Here is a 21045-nt window from a genome sequence, read left to right on the forward strand (position 1 = left end):
CACACAGCTTCACGTGTCTGCAACCACATCTCGGACCCTGAGAGTAGAAAGACTGAGTGGGTGCGAGAAGTGTGGGTAGGGGGAAGGGCAGAAGGACCTGAGAAGAGAGCTCGGGGCTCGAGCTCGAGGCTCGGAGCCTAAAATTTAGTAGGGCCCATTTCACAATTAGGAAACTGAGGCAGAGGCTGACAGCCGTCTGAGGTCACAAAGCGCCAGGCAGGGCCACGGCTCCACTCACAATGCCACAATGCCCAGTCCTTCCGGAGCTCCCAGGAAGGAGGCGGCACTGGGGCTGGTGCGTGGTGGGGACAGGGAGGCTGCTTCCAGGGAGAGAGAGGCCCTTCTGTGTCTCCACAGTTGCCAGATCCTTCAACTTCACCTCCAAAGTGATTTTCACGTCCAAGACTACTTTCCCTCCATCGCCGGGGCCATGGCCCCAGTCCAAGCATCTAACCCTGTCACACCCTTGCTTGGAGTCGAGCCTTCTGCGGCTCTCCATTGCCTCCATGGTCAAGTCCACACTCCTGAGTGGGGCCGGCCAGGCTCTCTGTGGCTACAGTCCTGCCACTCCCCATGAGCTCCGTCCACTCCTGTCTCCAAGGTGACTTGGCGTGACCCCAATAAAGGCGTTGGTGCCTGGGCACGTGCTGCTTGATTAGCCAGCCCTGCCTCAAGTGGAAGCCGGGAGTCCTGGGTTCTAGCCCCAGCTCCGCCCGTAACTGGGCCTCAGTTTCTCCACCTGCAGGATGGGAGGGAGGTTTGAGTGAGGTGCTCTCTCTGCTCCCTTGCTCTTCCCTCTCTGATCCCAGGAGAGGAGCTGGGCGATGGTCCCTGGACGTGGAGGCGGGGCCGGAAGACTCCCCCAGCGCCAGAAAGATGAGGAATACGCCCGTGTAATCAGCAGTGACCGGGAACCCAGAATTGTACCTAATCGTTAGGCCCTAATTAATTCATTTGCTGATGAGGCACTGCCAGGACTTCCAAACCTTTTCCGAAATGCCCTTCCTCCTGCTGTATCTGATCTTCAAAGGGATGGGAAGCTTTTCCAAAAATAATCCATTTTCCCAAGACTCTCTGGGAGGACTGCTCAGCTCAGCAATTAAAGACAAGGAGGTCGCCTCCTCCCTGGCAACGACTCGCTGCGTGTTTCTTTTCAGGATCACCTCCTCCCTTCCCGCCAAAGCCTGCTCCCTCCGGATAACCTGTCCTGAGAGGGCTCCAGGCTGCCCCCCTCCCCGCCGCCGACACGCGGGGTGCCAAGGGGGAGCTTGAGTCAAGGAGGCATCTCTGTAACCCCAGCCAGTACCCACTCTGATAGGGATCAGTGACATGTCCTGAATCTCACAGAAGGTTATACGAGCAATAGTTCCGAGACAATAATAATGAAAATAATAGCTCACACTACGAGCCGGGTAGACCCCAAGCACTCGGCACATGTTACCTAAAAATGCTCGCTCAACCATCGAGGCAGGCGCCCTTGTGAAGTTTGCTCCTCTCTTGCAGATAAGGAAGCTGAGAGGTTGTGTGGCTTGCCCAAGGTCACGCAGTTAGGAAGGAGTGGTGCCAGGATTTGAACCGAGGCGGCCTGGGTTAAGAGCCATGCTCTTGCTTAAAGCAAGACCCCATCCCTGTCTCCCCTCCCCCACCCGCATGCCTCTGCCAACCCGATCTCTGCCCAAAGTCCCTTCCTTTGCAGACACCCCAGAGCAGCCTGTGGTCCCAGGCACATCCGGTCCGTGGCAGACACACTGGATTCCCCCTGGTTCCTCGCCTCCTTCCAGACCTTCCTGAAATCCTAGTCGCTGCGCCCTCAGCCCTCTGGTTGCTTATCCCTCATTTAGCAATTAGGAGAGAATCAGCAGCTCCTTCGCCAACTCTGCCCAAGGGCTCAGCTCAGCTGGGTAGGGAAGCTGGGCAGAGCTTGAAAAATGCATTTAGCTTCATTTCCCCACTGGCATGCAGAGCCCAGAGGGAGCACTTTAGAGAGACCTCAGCCTTGTGGTCCTGAAGGCCAGACCATGGCGCCCTCTTTCTGGGAGACAGGCACATCTCCCCCCCGCCCCCCACCGCCCACCCCATCATCTCACTCTTGTCCCGCTGCTGTCAGGCTTCAGCTCAGATCACAAGGCTGCTCCCCATCTCTTTAGAAGGTGACAGGTTCCGGGCCACAGTCCAGTGTGGTGGCTGCACAGACCCCCACACCTCCCGGGGCTGCCCTCCTGCCTTTTCCTCCAAGTGCTACGTGCCAGGCTGGGAGCTGGTTGTAGTGGATCCTGTGAGGGCCACCACCCGTGACATCCCCCAGCACACTCCTGCCACCTGTCACTTTCTGTCCTAAGAGGCCTTCACCTTGGAGGAGCCCACCACATGACCCTCCAGCATAAATCCTGCTGTAGAGCAACGTCACCACGAGGACCTTCCCCAACACCTGCTCTGCGAGCCCCACCCCATGTGAAACGTTTCTCAGAAGGGCACCTACCACATAATCTGTTGCCATATAAGGCCTTGCAAGGGGACAGCCACAGTAAGCTGGTCAAGCCTGCCCGTGGGCCAGTCCCGTGAACATGATCATGGCAACCTGGGTGGGCAGAGCCTTGGTCCCACAGGCGGGCACTGGGGCCTTCACTGAGCCCCCAATGGGGCCGGTGGGCAGAAAGGCAGGTGGCTTCTCTCCTCAACTTCAACCCCAGAGCCCCCAGCAAGCAGGCCCTTGTGTTGGCCCAGATGGATGGATAGATGGACAGCCCAATAGACAGATGCCTGGGTTGCTCTTTGGGAGAGGAGCCCACGCATCACTCTGTCTCTCTCTCCTTTTTCCAGACAACGGCTACCGGGAGTGCCTGGCCAATGGCAGCTGGGCCGCCCGTGTGAACTACTCGGAATGTCAGGAGATCCTCAGTGGGGAGGTGAGTCTGCCCGTGTAGAGGGTGGGTCAGGCCCCAGCTCAGATCTGGGTCTGCTGCACGGGCACCCGACCCGTTGAGTGGCCATCTCCAGGGGAGGGGAGCCAAGAGGGCAGCCACCGGCTCTGACACAGATGAGTTGGGTCCTTGTTCCTTCCTTCCTTCCGTCTGCATGCACTGGGACAGCTTTTCCTCCGTTCTTCACACCGCCCACCTGAGCTGCACATCCAGGTCCAGCCGGGGGGAGGGAAGTGGGGTCAGGAAACATAGTTGGGCCAGAAGAATTGGGTTTGTGGGGTGGGGGAGAAGACCACTCAGCCTCGTGGGGAGCTCCTTACCTGGTGCCCAGTAGAGGAAGTGGAAGGAAAGGAGGCAGGGCTCACGGGCAAAAAGCCGGGTCAGCACACCTCTTGGAGCCCAGCTCACGCCCACAGCGGGATGCTGCGGGGGAGGCAGCGAAGGCAAGGCATCTTCAGCCCCCTGTTGCATCCCACCTTGACCTGCGGGTCTGCAAAGCCTGAGGCGGATGATGTGTCTCCAACTGTAGGTCGGGTGGCCAGCCTCCCAGCCTAAAACAAATAACCCTCCCCCACCCATGAGGGGCAGGCGTCTGTCACCTTCTTGAACCTGAGCAAAGGTGGACAGCACAGCGGCTCCCAGCCTCCCCCCTGCGTTGGAGCCCCCCAAACGTCAGGAGAAGTTCATGGTCCACCCAAATCCCTCCTGCTCGAATTTAAGCCCGGTCCTTCTAGTTGGCTACCCTGTGGCTCCCACCCCGTCTGCCATGACAGGGGTCTGTCTCCCCCTCTCCACCAGTGGGTGACTGAGCCTCACCAAGTCCCAGCTTCCTGATCTGTGAAAGGGGCGGGGGTAATACAGTGTCTGCCCCCTGGTAGATGTCTGCCTGCGTCTTGGCCTTTGGAGGGCGCTCCATCCACCTGCCACCCTTCTGCCTCTCCTCTCACCTGGGGTGAGGGGGGTGGGGGGGTCATTGGTGAGGAGACCGGTAACACAGCCACCCCTACCTCTGGTTACGGACTTGTTGGGAACAACCCCCCCCCCCCCCCCCCCCCCCGCTTTCCCCGGCAGCTCCTGCTGGCCGGGTTGCCTGGCATTCTGGGTAATCAATTAATTTAATTACTGAAAATGCCATTCCCTTCTGCCAGCCTCTCGCCTCGCCAGACCCCTCCCCGCTCTCAAGACGCACCCCCCACCCCCCATCCACTCCCAAGCTATGGAGAAGAGGAAGAGAAAAGTCTCCAATTAATGGAGCAGCAGGCTTCTCACTCTGGGCCTGGGGCTAAGCCCTAATTAAGCACCAGCACCCTAGGGGATTGCAGATAATGGATTTGCAGAAGGTCTGTCTGTGAAGTGGGGCTTGCGAGGGCTCCCAGAGGCCAGGCCAGGGAGGAGACGGCCTACAGCCACCACCACCAGGGGACGAGCTCCCAACTAGTCCGTGGCCCAACCTGGGGCAGTGGCACTGACCACCCCCCACCAGTGCCACCCTGCACTGGCCCCCGCTTTCCACACCAGCAGCCCCCGGACACTGTCTCCCTTCACTGCAGTGACATCCTCCCCCCCACTGCCCAGACTCATCCCCCCTCCCATGACACTTGTACACAATCTGCTCCCCTCCCCCACACTCTACTGAGCTGGGGAGCCTGGTCCTTGGGGCACATCGTGAGGTGACATGAAAGGGATTCTGGGGTGTAGGCTTGTGGGCTGGGGCTCACTGCTCACAGCGATGCTAGTTGGACCAGAACTTCTGAAACGCTTAAGAATCACTGGGGCTTCTTGCTAAAACGAGGATTCAGACGTCTGACAGGGCTTCAGATTCTGTGTCTTCAGATTCCTGCAAGCTCCTGGGTGATGCTGGTGTCGCTGGTCTGGGGACCCCACTTGGAGGAACAAGGGGCTGGAGTGCCCACCGGTGGGGTGAGGGAGTAGCTTGGAAACCTGCTGGTGAGGAGGAGCCACAGAGCAGGACGGCCCGGGGGCGGGAGAGACACCAGGGCTGGGATACTGGACAAGAGCAGCGGGGACCCGGCAGGGAGGATGCACTGAGTCATCCTGAACAGGCATCGGGACAGGTCTGACGCTGCCACCGTTGGGGACAAGGTGTGTCTTGCAGAGTCTGGTGGAAGTCGGCCGGGCGCTCGTTACTTACTGGATTCTGGTCACTGAGGGTGCGGTGGAGGGGCCGCTGCCCTAGGGCCACACTGTGCCACCTTCCTCAGGGCACCAGCCGGCCCTAGGTCTCCAAGGGGAACAGGGACAGGGTGCTGGTCAGGTGCCCAGGGACTGGCTGTGTCCGTTGTCCTTCAGGTATCCTGGCCGCTTCTGCAGTTAATGGTGGCTATCTCCCAGGTGTCATTGGGGTCCCTTGAAGTATCACTAGACATCTCAGGATATTGCTGGCCGTTCTCTGTGGGTGTCATTGACCACGTCTCAGTATTCCTGACCATGTCGAAGGGTGTCCAGCTGTCTCTTGAGCGGCTGGTAGGTCTCCTGGTAATGCTGGCCATCTCTTGGGGTGGCCCTGCCGTGTCTCAGGCAGTCTCCTTGGGCTCTCTGCCCTGTCACCTCACAGGCTGCCCTTTCTCAGGCTGCATCAGGCTGGTGTGGCAGGAGGCAGCACAGGGCCTTGTAGCCGGAGGAGTCACCCAGAGGCGGCCCCCATGAATGGTTTGGCCCAGTTTTCATCCTCGGGGGAGTAAACCTCTCATTAGCCCCTCCGAGGGTCCTGGGCGTCTGTTTTCGGTCCCTGCTTGTCTCCCGGAAAGGCACCATGGGGTAGAGGGGAGGAGAGGTCTCTAAGGCGACCTGGATTCCCATTGCTGGCCAGGCAGCTTGGGCTGATCACGCAGCCTCTTCAGCTGGAGAAACAGAGACAGAAGGACAGCCTCAGAGGGCCACTGTGAGAAAGGAAAGCAGTGACATCTGTAAAGCACCTGGCACAGTGCCCAGCACACAGTAGGTGCTTAATAAATCCCACTCATCCCTCCTCCAACCAAACGACCCAGGGTCAACCTGCTGTGGGGGTCCAGGGGCGAGTGTGGCTGATGGCAGGTGGCGGTGAAGGGGTTCCCTGCATGTCCTGTTCATGCTGCCCACCTGGGCAAGTGAGCAAAGCTGGGGCGTCATGCCGTTCTAGCTCCACAGGTACTGTTATCACCCAGGGGCTTCGCCGCACGGATTTGTGGGAAATTTTTTTTAATTTTTTTTTAACGTTTATTTATTTTTGAGACAGAGAGAGACAGAGCATGAGTGGGGGAGGGTCAGAGAGAGAGGGAGACACAGAATCCGAAACAGGCTCCAGGCTCCGAGCTCTCAGCACACAGCCCGACGTGGGGCTCGAACTCACGGACCGCGAGATCGTGACCTGAGCCGAAGTCGGACGCTCAACCCACTGAGCCACCCAGGCGCCCCTGATTTGTGGGAAATTTAATGAAAGGAAATTAAGTACAAGCTCCAGACAGGCTGCATGTGTGCATATCTTCTGGAGTCTCTGGGTTTGGCTCTATGCCAGACTCTCAGAGACCCTTCCCATCTGCACGGTGCCAACAGATACCCTCTCTCCCACTTCTCTGTCTGCCCCCGCCTCTCTGTTGTCTGTCCCCATTTATACCTCAGTGGGTCTCAACCCTTCTGAGCTTGAGCCGCTAATGTGGTTTCCTGCCATGTTCCAAACCAGCCCCTTAGAACAGAGCTTCCTGGGCCTTCCGGACCTCAGAGGTTTTCAGTGAGGACGTGCCTTCAGGAGGGGTGTGGTGGGCTCTGGGAAGAGCAGGGGAGGGAGGGCTCGGCCTCTTCTCGGGTGCCTGCTAGGTGGCCGGCTGCAGAGGTACATCCTTTGTTCTTGGGTGAGTGAGTTTGGGCCTCAGTTTCCTCATCTGGAAAGTGAGTAGGGCTGGACTCGATCCCTTAGGACCAGCTCTGATGCCCATGGATTCTGGAATTCCGACAGGAAGGTCTGTGGAGAGCCAGGAGCTCTTCAGTAGCTCTAAAAGGTTGAACGTGACCTTTGTGAACTTACTCATGGCCTGGCCCCACCCCAGGACCCAAGAAGGGGAGGGGAGGGAGGTGCTAACAGGGACCCCCTCACACCCCCGCCCTTTGCAAAGCCGGTTGCTTTTCAACAAAATTTGTCCTTCCTTCACACAGTTATGGAGCTCTACCGTGTGCCCCTCTCGGGACCCAGGAAAGGGTGAAGAGGGGCTTTGCTCTTGGGGGGCAGAATCTGCATAGAGCTGGGCAATGGGGACCACCAGTCCCCCATTATGGCATGGGGCCCACATCTGCAGTCTCAGCACCTTGCCAGTCTGGTTAAGAGATGGTTTGAGGCTGAGGGACCTTGAATGAGTCAACATACTTCTAGGCCTGTTTTTCTGCAAAATAAGGTATAGACTCCCTTCCAGCTCCTCTACATGGTGGCCTTAACAGGTTGAGGAGACAAGAGATACGAAAACACTCTGGACGTGGAAAGGCTTCATGCCTCAGGGAGCTTACTTACTCCGGAAAGAAGAGACCACAGCACTTCTCAGCTTCCTTTATTTTATGCAGTGGTAACACTGAGGCGGGGGGTTAGGGGGGGCTTCATTATAATCCCGGGAAGGGGTCCCATTCATTCCCAGCAGACCCCCTGGACCAGGGGTAGGACCTGGAAAGTGCGTTATGGAGCCTAGAGAGTTCTTATGGTCTGTAATGATTCTGTGGATGCAACTGCCCTTCCTTCCGTGGCCACTAGGGGTAGGTTCCCTCCGCGAGGAGGGATTCTGGGTAATCAAAGAGATGATGGCTCAACTTAGAAGAGGAGGAGGGGCGCCTGGGTGGCTCAGTCAGTGAAAGTGTCTGTCTCTTGATCTCACAGTTCATGAGTTCAAGCCCCACGTGGATCTCTGTGCTGATGGTGCAGGGCCTGCTTGAGATTCTGTCTCTTCTTCTCTCTGCCCCTCCCCTGCTTGTGCTCTCTCTCTCTCTCCCTAATAAATAAACTTAATAAACTTTAAAAAAAAAAAGAAATGGATGAGGAAAAAAGTCCTAGAGGGTTGGTGTCCGTGCCCAAGAGGGTCACCTGGGGATCGAACAGAATGGAACCGTGAGGGCTGTGCACACGTCTTCATTTACGTGGAGCAGGGAACCCTGTGTGATGTGGAGACCCGAGTTAGCTGGGATTTGTCTAACAGCATGGAGCAGTGGGCAGAGCATGGGATTCAGGGACAGATAGACAGACACAGTCTCAAACTGGACGGCCCTGCTCCAGGGCCATGCTTGACCATAGTCAGGGCTCAGGAAGGCGAATAACTATTATCATTATCAACCCTGTCTCAGCCACCTAAGGGGGCTATCCTCACGTGTCCAGTGGGTGCAGGGGTGCAGCTATGTGGGAGCCTCACGTCTGTCCCTCTCTCCTACCTCAGAAGAAAAGCAAGGTACACTACCATGTCGCTGTCATCATCAACTACCTGGGCCACTGCGTCTCTCTGGTGGCCCTCCTGGTGGCCTTTGTCCTCTTTCTGCGGCTCAGGTGAGAAAGACTCAGTGCTGGCCCCAGGCCCTGAGCAGGGTACAGAAGTAAGATGCCGGAGGGCCGGCACTGGGCAGGGAGCACTGGGCGCCCTGCCCCCTCTCCTCGGTGGGAGGTGGTGACAGATACGGGAGCCCCAGGTCTCTTGGAGCCTCTGGCAGGGTCATTTCTGCCCCCCCCCCCCAGCCCAGTAACTGCTACGGGGCTCACCTTAGGCCACCCACACCCTTGCCAAAATGCACCCATTTGGGAGGCCAGGAAGGTGGAGGCCTTTGAGCTTGGACTTGCCTGGGTCCAGAACTACTGCCAAGGACGCAGGTGGCAATGCCAGGCAGGTCTGTGCCAGGAATGGGGGCAGGAGCAGGAGCTGAGCATCAGGCCTGAAGGCTCAGAGGGAGTCATCCCACTGGAAACCTCTTATGTTTTGTGTTTTCTGACCCGGGAGCTGCGGGGAGGGGAGGGGGCCATGGGAGGCACCCCCTTCAGCAGCCCCGGGTCCCTGGAGCACTGGCAGTGTGGCCAGCTCCGCCACCAAGCTTAGGTCTGGGTGGGTCTCAGGTCGGAAGGGCCCTGGGGGCATCCAGAGGGCCCCTGCCGCCACCTCCTGGTATGACACAGCCGGTCAGCCCTGCCCTCGCTTTCCCCATCCATACGCCTGGGCTGGAGTGACGCTGGCGGCCTGTCCCTCATCTCTCCTTTCCTCCCCTGGTTCCTGGCACCCCCCCCTCCCCTGCTGCCCCCCAGGAGCATCCGGTGCCTGCGAAACATCATCCATTGGAACCTCGTCTCGGCCTTCATCCTGCGCAATGCCACGTGGTTTGTGGTCCAGCTCACCATGAGCCCCGAAGTCCACCAGAGCAATGTGGTGTGTCCTGGGGGGGCAGGCCCACGGTCAGGGGAAGGGTCTGGGTGGGACTGCCCTGGTGGGAAAGGGGCCCAGTAAAACAGGAGCGGTTCCCTGGGCAGGGGCGGCGGGGGGGGGGGGGGGGGGGGGGGGTTGAATTTGGCCGATAGGAGGCGCCAAGCCCAGGGTGGGGTGCCGCCGCTGCCACACCCCTGTCCCCCATCTCAGTGTCATCTCTGGGTGGGGGTGGGGCGGCAGGGCTGGTGCAGGTTGGTGACAGCCGCCTACAACTACTTCCACGTGACCAACTTCTTCTGGATGTTCGGGGAGGGCTGCTACCTGCACACGGCCATCGTGCTCACCTACTCCAGCGACCGGCTGCGCAAGTGGATGTTCATCTGCATCGGCTGGGGTGAGCGCACAGGCCCCCTGCCCCAGCCGGGCTCCCCGCTCCTCACCCAGATCTGGCCAGCTGGCTGGGGCAGGGGGGAGCTGGGAGACCGGAGCCAGGTCAGGGCAGTGGGGTGAGCACCATTTGGGGATGGGGGGCAGCAGGAACACCCTGAAGGAGGCATGCTGGGCAAGTGAGTATGAGCTCGACCCTGGGGAACCCCTGCCCACTTCTAGACCCTGGGCTGCCCTGGGGTCCTCCAGCCCTGCGTCCTCCAGACCCCACCGATGGGCTCTGTGACAGCCAGTCTCTCCCCAGGTGTGCCTTTCCCCATCATCGTGGCCTGGGCCATTGGGAAGCTGTACTACGACAATGAGAAGTGAGTCACCTCCTGCCCTTCGCTGCCCTCAGGGCCCCCTGAGCCCCGAGGTCCAGTCTCCTGGCCCAGCTCTGCCTGACATTCCCCGAGGACCTTCGGCCACATCACCTGCCCAGTCAGGGTCATTATTCATCCATACAGGGAGAGTGCTGGGGGCTGGACTCAGTCCGAGGATCCCTAGCAGTGCTGTGCTCTAGGTGAGGCTGGATGGGTAAATTCAGGCTCCTGTATCCGTCTTGCGATTTCACGCCATATAGAACAGCATAAGTGTCCCTGGAAGTCTCTGGAGTCAGATTGCCCAGGTTCTGAATCATGGACCCGTCATTAAGTAGTTATATGGCCTTGGGCTAGTTATTCCAGCGTGCCTCAGTTTCCTCATTTGTAAAATGGGCATCCTAACAACAGTGCCTCCCGCAAAGGGTTTTTGTGGGGATGACACGAGTTCCTGTATATGGAAGCATTTAGAATAATGTCTGACACTAAAAATATTAAGACTTGTTTTACAAAAGATTCCATGGGTTTTGTAGAAATTAATCTTGATGATCTCATAGGGTCCTTCCAGCCTCCAGCTCTGACGTCCTGAGATGACTTTGGTCTCGGGTGTTCCCAGTTGCCCCTGAAAATTAGACTTCTGCTGCAGTGATTCTCAGCCTTGGCTCATGTTGGAATCATCCAGGAAGCTTTAAAAAGTCCGAACGCCCAGGCTTGACCTCCCAAGGGTGGGACGCTTACATCTGGTGGTGGTCTGGAGTGTGAGCACCAGGAATTTTAGGGGCTAAGATTGAGAGTCACTGAGAGAGAGAGGCAGAAAATATGGTTATAGACAGCCTGGGAGGTGCCAGCACCTTCCATGCCAAAGCATTCTCAGGGGCCCATTGTCTGAGTGGGGTTCCAGCTGATCTCCATCACAATGACAAGTCCCCCCTCCGCCCTCCTAGAGGGGAGGGGGCCGCCCACAACCTCACTGGGCTGGACAAGGAGCCTGGAAAATGATACTCATATTTACCAGGCTGATCCTTCCTGACTCCGCCCGGCGGGCTCTCCCTTCGTTGGCACAGCGGGCAGGGTGGGGGCCCGGGCCGGGAGAGCGGCCAGCTGCAGACACCGCTGGGGGGCCTGGCAGTAACGCTCCGGATGTTGGGGTCCGGCGCAGGAGCATCGTAAACCCTGGGCGATGGTGCCTGTGCCTGCAGGTGGGCAAGTGATTACAGGCGAGGACAGGAAGACCCAGGGTGTGTGAGTCTGCGTCTTGGGGGAAAAAGGACGCCTGGCTTAAGAAAGTCGGTCTGAGTGGCTCTGGAGCGCCATCTGGTGGTAAGGTGCTGACACTGCAGCAGAAGGGATCCAGGTGTGAGACGCCGGAAAGAATTTGTAGACCCTGGGGTTAAGGTCTAGACCTGGCCCCAGACGGCTTGCATTTGGTCTCCCTGGTGTCTTTCGAAACCTTGAGTTTGTTTCAAACCTTTAAAAGGTCAAGAGGTTTCACATAAAAATCTCAGCGTCTGGTTTATGGAAGCATCATGAGATCCAGGCACCGTGGGTCTGTATACCCTGGGGGCCGTTGTCTCTGCACAAGGACATGGGACTTCCCATGTGCCCCATCCCCCACCCCCCAAGAGATTTCTGGAGGGACATTCAAGAAGATGAAAAGCGGTTCTGCCTCTCCAGCAGGTGGAGCCTGTGGAATCTCTGCCTTGAGGCTGCAATTAAACAGATTCGGAGGTCATTAGCTATTGGGGAACCACTGCGTGACAGGGGCAGAGAACCACTAGTCAGTGGGCTTGTGCCAGAGCCACAGTGGGGACAGAGGGGACCAGTGGTGTGCTGAGCCCTTGCCTGTGCCGCTCTGTGCTCTGGTCCACAATTGCCCTCCCTGCCACATTGCGTGTATCCAGCTTTACATCTCATAATAGCGTGGTGTCCATTCTGCAGATGGAATAACTGAGGCACCGTGGTGGAATCTTGACCTTCTGCCAGGGTTGGAATCGAGGCACCCAGATCCTGACTTCTGGCCCCAGTCCTGCCCTGGCCAAGCACCGCCCCTCCCCATACCACCGAACCGGACCCAGAGGGCCTCCCCCCTTACCTTCTCTCTGTGGCTTTCTAGGTGCTGGTTTGGCAAAAGGCCTGGGGTATACACTGACTACATCTACCAGGGCCCCATGATCTTGGTCCTGCTGGTAAGAACCTGGGGGGGGGGGGCAGGAGAGAAGGGTGCCTCCTGTGGACTGACAGGGTCCCCGTGCCTAGAGGCGGGGGCACGGGGCCAGGAATGTGTAAGCATGAACGAAGGTGGAGGGAGAGAAGCAGGGGCACCAAGAGCAGACTTGAGACAGCCGAGGCCCTGCCCCGTCCACCCGCCCTCCCCCCAACATTTTGCACACACACACAGACACGCCCACACCATCCCACCGTGTGCTCAAATTACAGATCAATTTTATCTTCCTTTTCAACATCGTCCGCATTCTCATGACCAAACTCCGGGCGTCCACCACATCTGAGACCATTCAGTACAGGTAACCCGGCCCGCCTCCCTCCCCCAATCCTGGGGGCTTCAGAGAGCCAGCCTCTGACCCAGGGTCTCCCCCCAACAGGTCTGACAGTCCCTCCCAAAACCCCGGCTCCCCGTCTCAGACATTCCTGGGAACCCGGCACCCTGCCCCCAGACCCAGCCCTCTTCACCACCCGTCCCGGGATGGGCTGTGACTCTGGGCCTCCCCACCCCGCCTCACCTCAGGAAGGCTGTGAAGGCCACTCTGGTGCTGCTTCCCCTCCTGGGCATCACGTACATGCTGTTCTTTGTGAACCCCGGGGAGGACGAGGTCTCCCGGGTCGTCTTCATCTACTTCAACTCCTTCCTAGAATCCTTCCAGGTACCACCGCCCGCCCCTCGCTCTGGCCCTGGCTGTCCCCCGACCTCCTGCGGTGGGGATTCTTCCAGGCAGGGCTCTGGAGGGGCAGGAGGCTCTGGAGAGGAAGGGGGTGGTGGCCTGGAGGTTGGGTGGGGCCACACCTGCCGCAGGCCCTTGACCCACCTTCTCTGTCCACCCCAGGGGTTCTTCGTGTCTGTATTCTACTGTTTCCTCAACAGTGAGGTAAGGACGCCGGGGTCCCAGAGCTCAGGACGGAGGGGGGCCTGTTGGGACCCGAGATTGTCTGCAGCCCCCTCCTGCCCTCCACGTGCCAGCCATTTCTTCCCCGCCCCTGGGTCCCTAATGGGGATGCTGCAGGGAGCCGCAGGAGGGTCCCCGCCACCTGCCCACTCTGCTCCTGGAGTGACAAGCCCACTCCTTTGCCCCCATAGGCATTTGATACAGCCAAGGCTTCAGCCTCATCAATGAGTCTATGAAAAGGCTTGTTGAAACCAGGAAGGGCTGAGCTCTTGGGCAGGGCGTGCATGCATGCTGAAGGTAGGAACTCTTCACGGCAAAGGCCATATGACGCCTTCGTGCGGATGAGCAAAGGGCACCCCTCCTCTAACAAATCTGCAAATAAACAACATTGGCGATGTGAATGTCACCACCTCCCGGGTGGCCCGTGCATTTCACACCTGCATCCCGAGCACCTGTGGACCCATCACACGTACAGCTGCTTGTGGCAGCCGGAAAGGAGGGGTGGGACCTAAGACCCGGGCTCGGACATCATGCTCCGCTTCGTGCCCACAGGTCCGCTCTGCCGTCCGGAAGAGGTGGCACCGATGGCAGGACAAGCACTCGATCCGCGCCCGCGTGGCCCGCGCCATGTCCATCCCCACCTCCCCGACCCGTGTCAGCTTCCACAGTATCAAGCCGTCCACGGCCGTCTGAGCTCGAGGGCCGGGGAGGGGAAGACGGTCTCCAGGCTCAGCCAGCCGCCCTGTCTGTGGAGGGGATCAGTGCCTTTCCACACCCTGCACCCCCAGAAGCATCTGGCACGGGCATCCTGGGGGGGGGGTCCCCCCTCGCTGAACCCCCAGCTGAGCGGGAGTTCAGCCTATGAGAGCAGACCCAGTCTGGGCCAGGGGATGACAGGAAATAGCCTATAAAGACTGGGCCGGTCCCACGGCTCCTGGCTCCCCCTTGCCCCAGGCCCCCCTGGAGGCGACATCAAAATGGAGTAGAAGTGGCCAGGTGGAAATCCAAAGTAGCACACGGGTCCCTCCAAAAGGTGTCTTCTCCCACGGCACAAGATGTCAGCCCACTGGAGACCTGGGGCCTGTCCTAGCTGCCAGGGGCATCATGGGAAACTCTTGTGACAGCATCCCAACCACCATGATGGCACCTCTGGGTGTTGGCAATGCCTTCCAATACCGATGGGAACCAAGGCAGAAGCCCTGGCGATGTCATTATAGATCAGGTGACATCATCAGGCAAACGGCCGCGCCACTAGAATCCTCCCCAGCCACCGAAACTTCATCTGGCCCTGTGGCACTTCCAGCAGAAAAGCCCTGCCTTGCTGCCTTGCACCGTTGGAACTTTACTGCCCCGCAGGCCACTCAGGCTCCCCCTCCTTGGCCACACATAATATTTGCACCCTGATTTCTGCACCTCCTGTCCCTGGTGTCTCCCCCTCTGTGGAAAGACGGGGGGGGGAGGGTGACCGCGTGGCTGGTGAGCAAGAGCCAGGGTGTGCCCCAGCCAAAGCCAGTCTCCTCATCAGGGGACCGAGGCTACTCAGGGCCACCCTGCCACTGGCTTCAGTGGTCTGGCCCTGGGGACAGCCTCTCTGCTGGTCACAGGGAGTTTGTGGCCCCCAGATGTCCTCTGGGGCATCATGATTAGCTAAGCAAAGATAGAAGGGGCAGGGCACTTGGCCTCTCTCTGCCTGAGCATCCTGGAGCAGGACAAGTGACTCTAGGGGCAACCAGCCAGCCCCCACTGGACCCTCCCGTGTCTAGAGGTACCGGGCCACTAGAGCAGGGCTTTGGGAGATAAGGGTGTCAGCTGTGAGGGCATGGCTGCTGTAAATAATAATATTTATCTTTTCTACCAGCATTTGTGAAGGTCTGGACTGTGCGGGGGTGGGTGGGAAGGGCGCAGCAGAGAAACGGAGGCCACTTTGCAGTCTTCGGGGCCACTGTGGGGCTGGGAAACCTGATACCACTCACACCCATCAGGCTGGGGTGTTAGGTGCCGCTGGGGGCACGGGTCAGCGGAGCCCAGCCGATAAGGACGCCTCTTCAAAGGGGTGAGTCATAGGGAGAGAAGGGCCATGGGTGAGCAGTGCTGGCCAAGGACACCATGGATGGGACGGGGGCCACGGAGACAGTTTGAGCAAGAGTATGGCAAGGATACCAGACAGGAATGTGTCCCAGCCCCAAGGCAGCAGGAAGTAGAGTTAGGGAGGCCTTGACTGTCCCGGAAACAGACCCAGAGACAAGGTTCCCGGAACCAACTCAGGGAAGGGGGGCACAGGCAGTAGGTGTGGGCATGAGGCCAGGAAAGGGAGGCAGCGGGAAGGGGGCGATGGCCACACCACAGCCACCGCTGCAGGCGGCTGGAACGTAATCCTGCTGCAGAAGCGTGGGGAGCCGGAGTGGGGCGCACCCGCCTTCAGCCATCCAAGGGGCCGTCTGGGAGGAAGGCTGCTCCCTGGGGGTGCTAATCTCCCTGCACTGCCCCCAGCCTCACAGCCACACAGGCCGCAAGACCAGGACCGAAGGCCCAGACAGAGCGGTGTGTGGGAGCCACAGCCTGCACTACCAGGGCAGGGGAGGGGGTCCCACACAGGCTCTCCACCAGCCTGGGGCTTGCTTCTGGGTCTCCAGCCAGGGACGCTGGGAGGGGACCAGGGCAGCAGGACGGAGATAGGGTGACAGCTTCCAGAGCAACGGAGGGGGGGTTGGTGAGAGAGAAGCCCTGGAGAGGGACGCGCCTACCAGGAGGGACCAGAAGCGCCTGCTGAGTGTCACAGGGCCATAACTGAGGCACCTTTCTCCACTCTGCCTTTCACCCAATGAGGTGAGAGAGCAAGGCTTCTCCTACACAAGTCAGGCTGTGGGGACGGGCACTTCCCAAGGACGGAGGAGCCCGGGAGGAGTGGGGGACATCGTCAGGGGGTTGCATGGACCAGAGGTCCGGAGGGGCCAAGCTGGGGCAGCGCCCTCTCTCCTGCTTGAGCCTCCTGGTTGCGGTGGCTGATGGTGCCCTCTGAGCTCTTGCTGTGCACTCAGCACCCCAAGACGCGGGCCAGCAAACAACTGCAAGGCCCAGAGCAGAGGACACCTCCAAGAGGAGGCTGATAGTCCCCAAAGAAGCTGCCTGCAGGGTCCCTGAGCAGGCAGGGCCTGGTCCAGATGAGCCTCAAGACGCCTCCCATTCAGAGACTGTAAGGGAGGAGGGGCCACCTGGAGCAGGTGCCCAGAGTTTAACCCTTCCCAGCCCACGGCCCCGGGGGTCCAGGGTGAGGGCAGGACCCCAGATAGGGTTTCTGAGGGTCACTGTGCCCTGAGGTTCAGCTTGTGGGCTGGGTGAGTGGGAGTGTGACGGACCAACAGACACACACGTGGCTTCACTGGGGGAGAGGCCGGCAGCTGCAGCGTGGGGGTCACTGTGGGGCAGGCCCCTCGCTCAAGCCTGGAAGAACTTCTCCACACCACACCCAGAGGCGGTCTTCCCCTCAGGTACTCGACGCGAGCCCATTTCTCCTTGGGACCCTCCTTCATGGGCACAGAGCACCAGTGGAGGAAAAACGCACCGTGGGGTTTTGGTTTTCTGGTTCCTGCTCCTCCGCCTCTGAGTATGACATGACCCCTTCCCTGAGGTCCTCAGTTCCCCCCCAACCCCACCCCCAGGCCTCCTCAGTCCTTCTGCTGTGCTGGGGTCAGATGCCCTGGGATAGGACTGGGGAGAGAAGCAGATGTGGGAAACACACGCGTTAGGGAGGAAAGGGGGTTTTAGAATCCAAATAATAATACCTTAATTGTGGGCATTTGTAAATTTGCAATCTGCAAAATCCTTTATAATATTTATTATCTAATCTTCAAGTGACTCACAGAGGCAGGAATCATCCCATTTTACAGCCAAGGGAACCGAGGCCTGGTGATTCCTCTGAGATCAAAGGTCCTCTGGGTCCACGTCCAGGGTTCTTTCCACGCCTTCAGGTGACTGAAGTTACTGGGCTTGGGCTTCAGGAGGCCAGGACAGATAGAGCAACTCTGGGAGGGGCACGGTGGGGTGGGGGTTGGTGAGCAGGAGGCCTCAGGGCTTCAGATGGTCTGGCTGGAGATAAGTCCCAGGTGAGGAAGGGACCAGCCCAAAGATGCCACAGCCGATGTCCAGCTGCTGAGCTCAGCTGGGTGGGAGTAGTGAGGATTCTGTACATCCACCCTGATTCCCAGCAGGCCCTTCCCACCTTCCCAACATTCACCATCCCTCCACTCCCTAAAATGATACTTAACTGCAGCCCAGGCCACCAGAAGCTTCTGTGGGTCTCCCTGCACCCACCCAGGCTCTGCTCAGTCCATGCAAGGGGTTCACTGGCCTCCAGCTCAAGGATCTCTCAGGATCATTTCATCGGGCCCGACTTCAAACTCAACTACCCACCCTCAGTCCAAACCGAAGCTGGCTTCTGCATTCCAACGCCAGCAATGTTATCATGGACTGAGTGTCTACTGGGTGCCTCTCACTTGTTGACCTCACCTACGCTTCATACCACCCTGTGAGCCAGGGGCTGTTACCCCCATTTAACAGATGGGGAAAGTGAGGCACGGAGAGGTTACAAGACCTGCCCCAGAGCACCCGGCAGTGGCATGTGAGCCCGGGCTGGCCCCGCTCAGCTTCTACCTTGTTCTGCCCACATGCAGAAGGAGTTCTTTGCCCCTCTGATACCCTCCCTGGGAAAATTCCTCAGTGTCCTTAATTTGTGGACAAACAGCACGCAGACACAAAGCCAGATGTCAGAGCTGGCACCTGCAAAGCACGGGCATCAGGTGGCCCACTCCCGAACCCAGCCTGGCCTCCAGGCTGGCCACAGGCTGCCAGCCTCCCTGTCCCTGTGTTATCCCAGAGCATCACTTCCTATCTTGACCTCTGACAGCCCACAATCTCTGTAGATCCTGCCGGTCGGGCTCAGGCCCAAGACTGGCCTGCACCATGTGTATTTTTCAAAGCTTTAGGTGTGTCGGAAGCATCAGTGAGATCATCTTTTGGAGAGAACTCCAGAGACCACCTTCAGTCACCAGATTGCCACCCACTCACTCCCCCTGCCCTTCCAAGGGGTCCTGGAAAGATGGCTGCCGCCCAACCTCCTTGCCCACTGGGCCAAGGCAGGTGGGGACAGAAGCAAGGGTGAGGGCCATATGCTCAGGGCCTCAAGAGGAGACTGGGAAAATGCAGCCGGCACCCCGCTAGGGTGGGGGATGACATGGAGGGAGACCTGTGGGTGCTCCTATCTCTTGCCTTCATTACTGGGGGAGTCGAGGAGGGAGCACTATCTCTAGAACATGCAGCTAGGACAGCACTGGGCCAGGAAGCGAGGGCAGTGAGTGGGCCAGGTAAGCTGGGCTCCTACCCCACCCTTCCTGAGCAGCCACACCGGGCTAAGGCCCACTATGCCCTTGCTGCCCCAAGCGGATGAAGATAAATGCTCCAGGTGTCCCCTAGGTCCTCTAAACAGAAGGCAGAGACATTGCCCCTGGCCTACCCTGGACTGTGACCTTGAGATCCCAGGCCGTAAGAAGAGCAGCAGGGAGGGGGCAGAAGCTACGGACACAGAGGATGCCCTCAAGGAAAGGGATGGAATCTGGAGGGGGTGGGTGCTGCTGTAGCTTGTGTGATGGCACCTACCAGGGCATTGGTGCAGGCCACTGTCTGGGCACCAAGCAGCCGCAGAGAAGAACACCTCCAGGGCTGTGGGGGCGGGGGGGGGGGGTGGTCTTTGGGTGCAGAGATTGGATAGACACTTCAGTGAGCCAGGTCCTAGGAAGAGCCTCAGAGGGAATGAGCCTAAAGAGAATCCTTTGAGCCCAGGGCACCAGGAGCCCAAGGGAAGGGAAGGAGCCTACATTTCTGAACCCCAAATCAGGGCACAGACTGGTCTAGTTCCAGAACTGTGTCATCACCCCAGTGGGAACCCCATTCCCATTCAGCTGTCACCCCCCATACCACCTTCCTAGCCTCTGCCACCGCGAACCTGTTTTCTGTCTCTGTAGATTTCTGTATTCTGGAGATTTCATAAAAGTAGAATCATACAATATTTCTCTTTTTGTGTCTGGTTGCTTTCACTTAGCACAAGTTTTTTTTAACATTTATTCATTTTTTTGAGAGCCAGAGAGAGAGTGTGAGTGGGGGAGGGGCAGAGAGAGAGAGGGAGACACAGAATCCCAAGCAGGTTCCAGGCTCTGAGCTGTCAGCACAGAGCCCGACGCGGGGCTCGAACCCACGAACCGCGAGATCATGACCTGAGCCAAAGGCGGCCGCTTCACTGACTGAGCCACCCAGGCGCCCCAGCATAATGTTTTCAAGGTCCATCCATATCACGGCACGTATCAGAACTTCATTCCTTTTTATGGCTGAATAATAGAGAGACCTCGCTCTATCCATTTATCCATTGGAGGACATTTGGGTCCTTTCCACCTATCCCAAGCTGCTGTGAATGGTCCTGCTGTGAACATTCACATGCAAGTTTGTTTGGTTGTTTGTTTGTTTTGAATACCTGTTCTCAGTCCTGTTGTTATATACCCCAGGGCTGGAATTGCTGGGTCGTATGGTAACTCTACGCGCTTCGTTTACTGAGGACCCGCCAAACCGCTTTCTAAGGCCGCTGCGTCTCCCACTCCACCAGCAACGTTAAGAGACTTCCAATTTCTCCGCATCTTCGCCTGAACTTGTTACCATCTGCGTTTTTAACCAGAGTCACCAGGGGTGCTGGTCGTTGACTTTTAAGAGACTCAAGACTCCCTATGTTGGGAGAGCAGAGCCCTGAGCGAGGGTCTGAGCTGAACATCAGGAGCTGGGGGCCTGCAGCCCTCAGAAAGAGGCTGGCTGGCCCTGCCGTGCTCGGACCTGGGTGCTGGGGTGCAGAGAGGTCCTGCTTCCCTAACTGCCCCTGAGCGACGGGAGCCCACGAAGGAGAAGCTAGCAGCCTCCCTACCCCGCCCCCCATCCCTGGGCCCTGCCGCGTGTCCCCGAACCAGCTGGGGTACGCTCACCAGTCTACTGGCTTTGTTCCCTAATGTATTTCTGACAGTTCCCTTGTCACGGAAATTACTGTTTATAATCGAATTAAATGTTGTCGCAATGGATGAAACGGAATGGCACAAACAAGGAGAAATGTTGTCGCTCATGAAAATTCCGTTGAAAGACACGATCTGAGTCACACAATCAGCTGTCGACTCAGGTGGCGGTGAGACAAATGTAAAGAAATGCCTGGGTGGGAGGAGCCTGACAGAGTCCACGTGATTCTAGTTGCCGACCACTTTGCGAGGTCCTCTCAGGCTGCCCTCCACCCCCAAAGAACCCAAAGCTGGATGTTGGGGACGGTGTCTCATCAGCATGGATTTCACAAGGAAGGCGACTTAGAACTCCAGGGGACGGACCCATAATCAAAGCAGACGCCTTCAGAAGATCAGTGACTGTGCACCTTGTGAAAGTTAAAATAAAATGTGCTTCATGGGTCAAACTGTGTTCCCCAAAATGTTCTAAACCCCAGGGCCTACCAACGTGACTTTATTGGGAAGTAGGGTCTTTGCAGATGTGATTACATTAACATAAAGTCATCGGATGGGCCCCAATATAGCACGAGGGAGAATGCCGTGTGACCAGAGGCAGAGATGGGAGTAATATGGATTGCCAGCCACCACCCAGATGAGGAAGGGGTGAGGAAAGGGTCCTACCCAGAGTCTGAGAGGGAGCATGGCCCTGCTGACACCTTGATTTTGGACTTTGTCTCAGTCAGCTTGGGCTGTATAACAAATACCATAGACTGGGTGGCTTAAACAACAAGCACAATTTTATCCGGTTCAGGGAGGTTGGGAAGTGTGAGGTCAAGGTGCCAGCTGAGTGGGTTCCCCTTGAGAGC

At 58.3% G+C, this 21045-nt stretch overlaps 1 protein-coding gene across 2 annotated transcripts in view; it reads left to right on the forward strand.

The window, feature by feature from the left end:
- CRHR1 (corticotropin releasing hormone receptor 1) overlaps positions 1-14064 on the forward strand; it is a 44808-nt gene extending 30744 nt beyond the window's left edge. The window contains exons 4-13 of one of the 2 annotated variants that reach the window (XM_086687600.1): positions 2821-2906; positions 8327-8433; positions 9178-9298; positions 9536-9689; positions 9987-10047; positions 12155-12227; positions 12478-12563; positions 12785-12920; positions 13101-13142; positions 13713-14064. In XM_086687600.1, coding sequence (XP_086543726.1) covers positions 2821-2906; positions 8327-8433; positions 9178-9298; positions 9536-9689; positions 9987-10047; positions 12155-12227; positions 12478-12563; positions 12785-12920; positions 13101-13142; positions 13713-13853 — 1007 coding nt within the window. In that variant the 3' untranslated portion in view covers positions 13854-14064. The other variant, XM_086687601.1, reaches the window with a different exon arrangement.
- Positions 14065-21045: the final 6981 nt, after the last annotated feature.

Source organism: Puma concolor, chromosome E1 (assembly GCF_028749965.1).
Source record: "Puma concolor isolate L17-30 chromosome E1, mPumCon1.1.hap2, whole genome shotgun sequence".
In the NCBI taxonomy this organism is placed as follows: Eukaryota; Metazoa; Chordata; class Mammalia; order Carnivora; family Felidae; genus Puma; species Puma concolor.